At 61.4% G+C, this 10,695-nt stretch overlaps 1 protein-coding gene across 2 annotated transcripts; it reads left to right on the forward strand.

Annotated features, from left to right (window-relative positions):
* Positions 1-766: 766 nt before the first annotated feature.
* DLL1 (delta like canonical Notch ligand 1) lies at positions 767-8,637 on the forward strand. Of its 2 annotated transcripts, none has more exons than XM_059176449.1 (11): positions 767-891; positions 1,075-1,371; positions 1,986-2,046; positions 2,283-2,540; positions 4,448-4,508; positions 5,014-5,144; positions 5,237-5,406; positions 5,509-5,725; positions 6,760-7,546; positions 7,710-7,827; positions 7,955-8,637. In XM_059176449.1, the coding sequence occupies exons 1-11, from the start codon at positions 838-840 to the stop codon at positions 7,958-7,960; spliced, it is 2,160 nt and encodes a 719-aa protein (XP_059032432.1). In that variant the 5' UTR covers positions 767-837; the 3' UTR covers positions 7,961-8,637. The 2 variants fall into 2 exon arrangements, with proteins under 2 accessions (XP_059032432.1, XP_059032433.1); XM_059176450.1 differs by having other exon boundaries at positions 6,760-7,488.
* The last annotated feature ends 2,058 nt before the right edge of the window (positions 8,638-10,695 follow it).

The raw sequence follows: 10,695 nt of genomic DNA on the forward strand, positions 1-10,695 counted from the left end.
CCATGCGGGCGGCCGGCGGGATATAAGGGCAGCCGGCGCCGGCGAGCGCAGACCTCGGCGCGCACCCGCGGAGAGCGGCCGGCCCGGGCGCGCAGAGGACGCGTCGCCGTGGCGCAGCGCCTCCGCCCGCCACCCGCCGCCCCGCGCTCGGACCCCGCGCTGTTGACGTGGATGGCACCGGCTGGGTTCTTCGGGAAGACGCGTGTCTCCGCGGGGGCGCAGGGGACACGAGTTCAGGGCGCTCCGGGAACGGCCGCCGCCGCCGCCGAGTGACACGGGCCCGAGCCGCGGGGCGCGCCGCGCACCCCCGCCGCCGCCGCCGCCGCCGGGCGTCCCTGCGCGCGCTCCGCTGGGGCCCCGGGATTATCGCCTCGCGCGTGGGATTTCCCGACCGCGGCTTTCCCATCGGACTCGGAGCAAGCCTCGGCGCTCTCTGGGAATTAAGCCGAATCTCTGGACGCCCTCTCTCTCCCTCTTTTCCCTTCCTTCAAAGAAGCTTGAGACAAAACCAGGAAGCGGAGGACCCTCGCCCACTCGCGCGTCCGAGGGACGAGGAGGAAAACCGAAAGTTGCGGCCGCACGAGCCGCCTCCCCGAGCTCCTTCTCGTGCATCCCGAGCCGCCGTCGCCCCCGAAGGGCGGATCCGCGGAACCGCGGCCTGGGAAGGGACCGAGCTCCCGAAGAAAGAAGTCCGGGTCACCCCAGCCTGGGGCCGAGCGGCGGCGCTTTCCTGCCCGAGCCGCTCCGGGCACGGCCACCCCCGCGCACTCCCTGCGGCTTCGGGACGGGAACGGGAGGCGGGGGGCGCGGCCGGCCGAGCGAGTCCGGCGCGGCACCATGGGCCGCCGGTGCGCCCTCGCCCTCGCCGTGCTGTCAGCCCTGCTGTGCCAGGTGAGTCGTGAGCTCGGGGTCCGCGCGGCCCGGCGGCAGGTGGGTCGTCCGCGGGGGAGGGGGGGGGGCCCGGCGGGGACCCGGGGCGCAGGCCGCGCGCGGACGGAGCGGCGGAGCGCGGGGCCGGCGCCGCCCGCGGTCAGCCCGCTCCGCGCGCCCTCACGCCCGCGCCCGTCCCCGCAGGTCTGCAGCTCCGGGGTGTTCGAGCTGAAGCTGCAGGAGTTCGTCAACAAGAAGGGGCTGCTGGGAAACCGCAACTGCTGCCGCGGGGGCGCGGGGCCGCCGCCGTGCGCCTGCAGGACCTTCTTCCGCGTGTGCCTCAAGCACTACCAGGCCAGCGTGTCCCCCGAGCCGCCCTGCACCTACGGCAGCGCGGTCACGCCGGTGCTGGGCGTCGACTCCTTCAGCCTGCCCGACGGCGCCGGCGCCGACCCCGCCTTCAGCAACCCCATCCGCTTCCCCTTCGGCTTCACCTGGCCGGTGAGCCGCGGCCCGGGACGAGAGGGGGCGCGGGAGGGGCGTGCGGGACGGCGGCGGCGGGGGCCGGCCCGGAGCCTCGCCCGCGCGCCCGGAGTGCCCGCCAGGCGGCCGGGGAGTGACAGCCGGGGTGCGGGGGGCACGGGGCCGGGGCCGGGGTCTGGCCCGGGTACGGAGCCCCAGTCCGTGAGCGCCTTCCCGCGGGCGAGCGCTCGGTGTCTTGAGCCGAGACCGGTTGGGTGTCGAGCTACCCTGGTAGCCTGACAGCGCTTGGCCCTCTCTGTGCAGCCCCCCACCCCCGACGGATGACAGCCCCCTCCAGCCTTGTGCTCCTGCGGGGCTTTTTTCTTTCCTTTCTTTCTTTTTTTTTTTTTTTTTAAACGTGATATCCTGTACTAACAGGCTGAAACAACACGTCAGGAAACCACTCTTTAAAAAGTTCTCCCATTTCCTTAAGGAAAGTGAAAACAGACAAGAGCTGTGCAGCACCCCCCACCCCCACCCCCATGGATCTGCTAGGGAGACCCTTAGCGGCTGGGTTGTCTCCAGGGCCTGGGTTTGGGCTTTGTTTTCTAACATTTCTGCTTTAGCTCAGGTCTCCTCCCCCTTTCCTCCAGGGCACCTTTTCCCTGATCATTGAAGCTCTCCACACAGATTCTCCTGATGACCTCACAACAGGTAAAAACAAGCCCCAGACCCCAAAACTGAGTGAACTGCTTCCCCAGCTGGTGTGTATTTGATTCCATGTCCCCGCCAGAAACAAGCTCCTGTAGACCCTCATTCTGCAAGTTCCTGCCTGCGGTTCAGGACGGAGGACCTCTGGCCCCTTCTCCTTCATGACAGTCCCAGCTCCCCCGGGGCCCCAAGCCCCTGGGCTCTCAGTCAGAACCAATGGCGTCATCCTCTCCCTACAGAAAACCCAGAAAGACTCATCAGCCGCCTGGCCACACAGAGGCACCTGACGGTGGGCGAGGAGTGGTCTCAGGACCTGCACAGCAGCGGCCGAACAGACCTCAAGTACTCCTACCGCTTTGTGTGTGACGAACATTACTACGGGGAGGGCTGCTCTGTCTTCTGTCGACCCCGAGATGATGCTTTTGGCCACTTCACCTGTGGAGAGAGAGGAGAAAAAGTCTGCAACCCTGGCTGGAAAGGCCAGTATTGCACCGAACGTGAGTTCTGCTTCCCTCCCTTGGTCCACCTCCAGGCCTGCTCCCAGGGAGCAGGGGGATGTTCTGTGAGCGGGGAGGGGGGGTCCTGGGCCTTGATCCACCTCCAGGCCCGCTCCCAAGGAGCAGGGGAATGTTCTGTGAGCAGGGGGGGTCCCAGGATTTCAGCACTGGAGGAAAGCTCTGGTGGGGACATGGAGGCCAGAGAGCTGGAGAAACTTGCGAAGACCTCACAGCTAGCCAGTGGCAGGGCTGGGGTCAGCCCAGACATTTTCACTTCCGCTATGGGAAGCTGCCTTTCTTAATCAGGGAGGATTTTGGAGACGGGGCCAGGGGTCAGGAAGTAAGCCCAAGGGAGAGGGAGGGGAGGAAGGAAGGGAGGACCAGAGAGGAGAGCTTGTGCATGTAGGCGGGCTTCCCCGTTCTCGTTCTCGCTGTCACAGCGCTTGCTTCTCTCCAGAGCGGGTGTGCAGGGCCTCTTCGCAGAGTGAGTGCGTTTGCAGACGTTCCGTGTGATCCCCACACACGTCGCTCGTGACGTTTTCACTGGTGGGGTCTGTGGACAAGAGAGAATGTGTGTGGAGGCCTGGGTCTGCGGGTGCTGGGTGGGGAGGAGCCCACCTGCCAGTGCTGGGCCCTGCGCCCACCGGCTTGTGTGCTGCTGGCACAGCCCCCTGCCTGGCAAAGAAATACCTTCACAGACATGAGTGGGCCCCGCTGCCCGGCATTCTCCAGGCAGTCAGGGGCTGCCCCAGTGCAGGAAGCCAGGCCTTGGAGGGCAGGAGGCTTGTGCAGGCCCCGGGCCCAGTTCAGCTTGGAGGTCTCTCTCCAGCCTGTGGAGGCGTCATATACCCCCGTGTCAGCCTCCTCTCCCGTCAGGGGTGCAGGAGGCTCTGGAGGTCCCCAGAAAGCCATGGGGCTTTTCCTTGTCCTCCCGTAGCCGGTGACCCTCCAGCCCTCCTTGGTAGGCCCAGAACCCCTTGCCTGGGAGGTGCGGTTCCCGGTTTTGATCACTGCCTGGGTAGGTCTTCACAGCCTCCGAGGCCTAGTTTTGACTGCCCTGGGCTGGAGCCGGCAGTGTTGTCTTCCACGCTCGCAGGGCAGCTTGTGGACACATTTCGTAAGCTGGTGAAGGCGGCCTGCTCAGCCTCAGTGCCCACCCCGCGGGGACCTCCTGCCTGCTCCCTCCCTCTTCTTCAGGGCGGGGTAGCCGAAACTTAAACTTTTTTCTTCTTATTCAAACACTGGAGTCTCTCCCCGCCCCCAGCTAGCGCGTGCCATCGATTAGATCTCTCTGGGGATAGGCGGCAGGAACTCACACCGGTTCCCATTGGTGGGAAGGGCGTGCACGGGCACGCGCGTTCGTATGTGTGTGTCTGTGTGCGCGTGCGCGTGCACTTGCGTGTGTGTGTGTGTGTGTGTGTGTGTGTGCACGCGGGGGGGGCGAGGGGCGGGGGAAGCAGTATTGTTGCGCGGGCAGCTGCTGGGGAGCAGAGACAATAGAGCAGCTGTCCTGCCCTGGTGCTCTGCACACCAGCTGTCCACCCTTATCTACACACACACTTTCTGGGTATTACGAGGTGGAGCTTTGTGCAGAGAATTGGGAAGTGGGGGAGGAGGAGGGGGAAGGACTTCTGACCCTCTCAGAAGAAAAGGGGATGGGGTGGGGGTGGGGGCTTCCGTGCCCTTTTGTCCTGGAGCCACTGCGTTAAGAAGAATGCTGGCCCTGGGGCTGAGCGAGTCCTGGGTTACTGGGCAGGACCTGCAGTCCCCCAAAGATGGGAGGAGCTCAGCTGGGGTCGCCAGTGGAGCGGGACAAGTTTGGTGTCCCCCGTGTGGAGTGGCAGCCCCCGTGATGCTGGGGGGCACTTGGGGTGGGGCTTGACCCTGTGTGTTCTCTTTGCCTGTAGCGATCTGCTTGCCGGGATGTGACGAGCAGCATGGATTTTGTGACAGGCCGGGGGAGTGCAAGTAAGTCTGCAAAAGTGCTTTTTCCCTTTCCTGGTTACCCTTTACACCTAGTGTATTTGTAAAGTAGCACTAGGTGTTCATTTGAAAAACTCTGGTAGGATCAGCTGACTGTTATACTGGTGTTTCTCCTTAGTAAGTGTGTAGAACGTGTAGGGTCGTGGTTGTCAGTCCCCTAAGTGCCTCAGTGGGTATGGGAACTTACAGATTCCTTGGCAAGGAATTGACATAGAAAATGGGTCTACGTTAGGGAATCTCAAACATTTTGGCATATTAGGACCACCTGGGGAGTCTGTAAAAACGCGGTGCCAGTGGCCCTCATGCCCCGAAGTCAGACCCTTTGAGGCTTTGGTATGTTGGAAAGCTCCCAGGGAGACACCAGTGTTCTGCCTTGTTTGTGAGCCGGTGGGGTTGGTGCTGCTGCAAGACCGTGTCTTGCAACTCGGTGGTGTGTGTCCGGGAGCCCGGGGACGCCCGTGCCCGCCTGACTGTGCTACTCTCGTCCTAGGTGCAGAGTGGGCTGGCAGGGCCGGTACTGTGACCAGTGCATTCGGTACCCGGGCTGTCTCCACGGCACCTGCCAGCAGCCATGGCAGTGTAACTGCCAAGAGGGCTGGGGCGGCCTCTTCTGCAACCAGGGTGAGCCCCCTCCCCACACAGCAGCCCCGGGCTTCCCGGCCTTACTGAGGACTCCAAGTGTAGCCCCCACCTCCCGTCTTTTCCCCTCGCAGACCTGAACTACTGCACGCACCACAAGCCCTGCAGGAACGGGGCCACGTGCACCAACACGGGCCAGGGGAGCTATACCTGCTCTTGTCGGCCGGGTTACTCGGGAGCCGACTGTGAGGCTGAGGTCGACGAGTGCAGCCCCAGCCCTTGCAGGAACGGAGGCAGCTGCACGGTGAGTCCGACCGCGGGCAGGACGGACTGGGCCTGGGTTAGCTCTGCACGGCGTGGGTCTTTCGGAGCTGGGTGTGAGCTCTGTCTCTTCTCCACGACGCAGGATCTTGAGAACAGCTACACTTGCACCTGCCCGCCTGGCTTCTACGGCCGAATCTGCGAGCTAAGTGCCATGGCGTGTGCCGACGGCCCCTGCTTCAATGGGGGACGATGCTCGGACAACCCTGAGGGAGGCTACACCTGTCGCTGCCCTGGGGGCTTCTCCGGCTTTAACTGTGAGAAGAAGGTGGATTCCTGCAGCTCTTCACCCTGCTCTAATGGTAGGAGGGCAACCCTGTCCGCTCGGAGACTTTGGCCAGTGCTCAACACTGATAAGAACGCATTAGAAAGCACATGCATTTCATTTCAACCCAAGCATGGCATTTTGCTACCCCGGTTTATGGAGCCTTTCAACTAAACAGTCAGAAACTCTTCACAGAGATTGTACCCGTGAGTCTGGAAATGCTCAGGGAGCAAGGAGGGTGGGCATGAGTGTGGACTCTCACGTGCCGTGGGGAGAGCCCGTGGCGAGAGGTGAGAAGGCTGCCCAAGGCCACGCGGCACCTCAGGGGCCCGGGTCCGGGCTGTGACGCAGTGCCCTGAGCTCCGATGGCCACCCAGCCTCTCTGTCTCTGGAGGGAAGCCCGGCTCGGCTCTGTCACCCACACGTCGCCGTCTGGTGTGTCTGTGTGTGCGGAAGTGTGGTCTGCCGGCGCCCCCCCCCCCCCACTGCTGCGCGAGTGGGTAGAGGAGCGAAGCAGCCCCGACGGGCCCCGGTAACTGACGGAGAAGAATCGCGGTTCCCTTCCTTCCACCTGCTGTCCGGAAGGCCTGGCCATCCTGTGGGGCCAAGCTTTGCCTCCTGTCGGTTTCTATCCGAGGAAGCTCCAGAAATACTGGAGGCTTTACCGTGAGAGGCAGACTAGCCGGAGGGTTAGCGATCCGGCTCGGGCCGGACAGAGGTCTCTCCCCTCCTTCCTTTCTTCCTTTTCCGTTCTGTTTCCGACCGCGCTCTTCTCACTAACTGCGGAGCCAAGGGCAAGCACACGGCCTCACTCAGGCTCTGCCACCTGGGCCCCTTGTGGGCTGTTGTGAAGGTGAGCGTGTGTTGTGCACGGCGCCTGCCGAAACACGACCGCTCCAGACACACGAGCTGTCCGACTCTCAGTATACCGAGCTAGACCAGACTGCTTGCCCTGGGGCTTGTGTCCCAAGTAGCCAGCAGCTGGTTCGGGCTGCGGGCTGGCTGTGTGTGCGTGGGGGTGTAGCGTGGGGGTGTAGCGCAGGGGTGGACACCGTGTGTCCTGTGTTCCAGGTGCACAGTGCGTGGACCTCGGGGACGCCTACCTGTGCCGCTGCCAGCCCGGCTTCTCCGGGAGGCACTGCGAAGACAACGTGGACGATTGTGCCTCCTCCCCGTGTGCCAATGGGGGCAGCTGCCACGATGGCCCGAATGAGTACTCGTGCACCTGTCCACCCGGTTACACAGGCAGGAACTGCAGTGTCCCCGTCAGCAGGTGTGAGCACGCACCCTGCCACAACGGGGCCACCTGCCACGAGCGGGACCGGCGCTACCTGTGCGAGTGTGCCCGGGGCTACGGGGGCCCCAACTGCCAGTTCCTGCTGCCGGAGCCTGCGCCCGGCCCTGTGCTGGTAGATCTCACTGAGAAGTATGTGGAGGGCCAGGCCGTGCCCTTCCCCTGGGTGGCCGTGGGCGCCGGCGTGGTGCTGGTGCTGGTGCTGCTGCTGGGCTGTGCCGCCGTGGTGGTCTGCGTGCGGCTGCGGCTGCACAAGGCCCGGCCCGCTGCGGAGACAGAGACCATGAACAACCTGGCCAGCCGCCAGCGGGAGAAGGACGTTGCCGTCAGCGTCATCGGGGCCACGCAGATCAAAAACACCAACAAGAAGGTCGACTTCCACGGGGACCACGGGGCTGAGAAGAACGGCCTCAAGGCCCGCTACGCCGCTGTGGGTTATAACCTGGTGCAGGACCTCAAGGGGGACACCGCCGCCGCCGCCAGGGACCCTCACAGCACGCGGGACGGCAAGTGCCAGCCTCAGGGCCCCGCAGCGGAGGAGAAGAGCAGCCCGACACTCAGGGGGTGCGTGCGGTGGGCCGGGCGGGGACGCGCGGGAGGGCCGGGCTGCGAGGGGGCCCCACACTCGGGCGCTGCGGGCGGGCGGGTCCGCCGGCTTCCCTTTGCCCGGCGCTGGTCGTTTCCGGAACAATTTCCACTGCTCATTGCGATGCTCTTCCCCCTTCAGCGGAGACGCGTCTGAAAGACAGAGGCCGGACCCCGTGTACCCCGCTGCGAGAGACACAAAGTACCAGTCGGTGTACGTCATCTCGGAGGAGAAAGATGAGTGTGTCGTAGCGACTGAGGTCAGTGTGCGGTGCGAGGCACAGCGGCGCCCCGGGCCGGCCTCAGGACGGAAGTGGGTGGAGGGGTCAGAGGATAGTGACCTCTCTCTGGAACTAACCTCCCATTCTGTCTTGTGGGCCCCTCTAGGTGTAAAATGGAAGTGATATGGCAAAATTCCCGATTCTCTTAAAAATAAATAAAATTCCAAGGATATATGCCCCAGTGGATGCTGCTTGAAAGAGGAAAGGGAGACCCACGGACTGCTGCTGATAGCCGATCCGGACGGAGCCGGTTCTCTCCCGGAGGTCGGCCGGCACGCCGCCCGGGCTGCCGCTCCGCAGCGTCCGAGGGGGCCTGTTGCACTGCCTTTTCGGGTGTTTCCATTGCACTATGGACGGTTGCTTTTAAAAGATATATATTTAAGTGAACGGACTGACTTGCTGTATAGGAAGCGTGAGCTGCCTGAGGCGTGTGTCTCGGATCCTTACGAGCCGGTCTGTTCTTGAGTTAGAAATGCGAACACTGCCTTCATCATCCTTTTTGATACTAAAAGGTGTTTTTTCTAGGTGGAAAAAATGTGTGTTATTTTTTGGACTTGTAAAAATATTTTTCATGATATCTGTAAAGCTTGAGTATTTTGTGATGTTCATTTTTTATAATTTAAATTTTTGGTAAATATGTACAAAGGCACTTCGGTTCTATATATTTTTTGTATATAAATGTATTTATGGGATATTGTGCAGATGTTATTGGAGGTTTTTACTGTTTTGTTAATGAAGAAAATCCTTTTTAAGATATTTTTCCAAAATAAATATTATGAATGACGTCGAGAGGTGTGTTTCCTCAGCGCTCCTGGATCAGACCGGCGCTCACTCCCCAGCCCCAGAAATGGCTTCCGACTCTCTCTTTGAAACATCTCTGCTTGGCTGCGCTGGGCTGATGGAAAGCAGTTTTGCTCACTCCTCTGCCCAGCTCTCAGAACCATCCACGGTCACCATCAGGGAAGCCCCAGGAGAGGCCCAGTGTGGCCCCTGAACTCCCTGGGAGTGTCACGGCACACGCATTTGATGGGTGCCAAGAACCCTCAGAGCTGGTCACTTACTTTCGGAGCCTTCTTTCTCTACAGGACTGGAACAGAGCCTCATTTGGGATCAAATACCCACGAGAATTTTGTGTATTGCCATGGAAAAGGCTCTTTGTCTCAGAATAATACTTCTTCGTCCATTGGTTTATGGGTTACACCCAGTCAATTCAAAAGAGTTAGTTGCCTTCTAACCCAGCAGCTGTGGGGGGACAGCGAGCAGTAAGATACTGAGTACCCGAGGCCCGCCCGGGGTGATCCCTCCTCCCGGGGCTATTCCGGGAGCCAGTGGTGTTCCTGCCTCTCATGGCTGAGGGGGCTGAGGGCTGTGGACCTGCGGGCCCTGCTCAGGCTTGTGTGCGGCAGGGCCTATGTTTGTCGCTGGGAAGTCTGGCTTCAGACCGCAGTTCATTCACTCATTATTCATGGTCACAAACTCCGCTTCTTATTGTGAGCCAGTCTCCGAGACTTAATGAACCCCCTCACTGGTGTGGTTTGGTGGTTCCAAAGGGTCAGGGCCCACTCTCAGCTCCCTAAGATGACAAGTCCGTGTTGGGACAGGTGGCTTATTTCCGGGGTCAGAGGGGAGCGGGCAGAGCAACAGAACTTCCTGGCCTAAGGAAAGGGAGTACATGGCGGCCCACTGTTGCCTCCGTCCAGCGATGGCGATAAGCCTCCCACCCCCGGAGCTTACGGGACAGTTGGAAATGTGGCGTCTTGTGGGAGGGAGGCAGGTGCACGCGGTAACCCCCCACACGTCACGCTCACGTGCACAGGTGAGGGGGGCCCACGAAACGGCACACGCGGAGCCTCGGGACACCCCCACAGGGGCTTCCAGATCCAACCCCGTCTACCCTGAACCCTCGGGCCCCCGGGGCCTGCTATTTTGGAAGAACCACCGACGGACAAGGGCTCCAGCAGAGGGATTTCTCCGTGGAAGGAAGTCAGTGGGGCGGCCAGAGGGTGAGCGGGGCAGAGTCAGGCCTCTGACCCTTCCCCACCCTCTGCCTCCCCCCACGCCCAACCAGAGCACTGTGTGGGGCTAGCTAGTCCGAGTCTGGAATCACAGAGGGACCCCCCAACATTGCTCTCGGGAGTCAGGATCTGAGCAGGAGCAGGGAGAGCTTGTGCCCGGGGACACCTGCCGGCCTGGAGTCATGCTCAGTGCCCCTTCGACTCTCAGAAGTGGCCTGATGTGGACAATACATTGATGAGCTCATCTGCTTTCAAGAATATGGAATATGTTGGGATACTTGCAAAGCCCATTCTGTAAAAGACCTTAAAACTAGGAGCTTTGGTGCTCTCTGGGCTCTGCTCAATGAGGCTCCCCGAGTCCATCCTGAGACTGATGTTTTAATTTGACATTTACAGGGCGCCTGGGTGGGTCAATGAAGCATCTGCATTTGGCTCGGGTCATGGTCCCAGAGTCCTGGGATCGAGTCCCTCGTCAGCTTCTCCCTCTCCCTCCGCTGTTCCCCCTGCTTGTGCGTCTCTCTGTCTCACCAGCAGATGAATGAAGTATTGAGCAGACGCTCTAATGTGACATTTACAGATGGCTCCTCAGCCTTCAGGCTTTATGTCCCCTGCAGCCAGAGGTCAGGGGCATGGGTCATGGCCATACAAACGCATGGACATTGAAGGGCCTGAGGTGACTCACCCTCAGGCTGGGCACTATGGCTCCCAGCCGTGTCTGCAAGTACCTGCCGGGAACAAGGAAGGAGCAACTATGAGAGCAGCTTCCCGGTCCTGGAAGAAACAGCCCAGGAACTAAGACCCACATGACCAGGATCGCCTCGCCAGCCCTCCA

The sequence above is a fragment of the Mustela lutreola genome, chromosome 6 (assembly GCF_030435805.1).
Source record: "Mustela lutreola isolate mMusLut2 chromosome 6, mMusLut2.pri, whole genome shotgun sequence".
Taxonomy (NCBI): domain Eukaryota; kingdom Metazoa; phylum Chordata; class Mammalia; order Carnivora; family Mustelidae; genus Mustela; species Mustela lutreola.

Excerpts from the sequence above, each read along its gene's own strand:
- DLL1 (XM_059176449.1), top strand. The coding sequence starts at position 838 with ATGGGCCGCCGGTGCGCCCTCGCCCTCGCCGTGCTGTCAGCCCTGCTG. Across the intron at positions 1,372-1,985 it reads CCTTCGGCTTCACCTGGCCG|GGCACCTTTTCCCTGATCAT; the intron begins GTGAGCCGCGGC and ends CCTTTCCTCCAG. Across the intron at positions 5,407-5,508 it reads GGAACGGAGGCAGCTGCACG|GATCTTGAGAACAGCTACAC; the intron begins GTGAGTCCGACC and ends TCCACGACGCAG.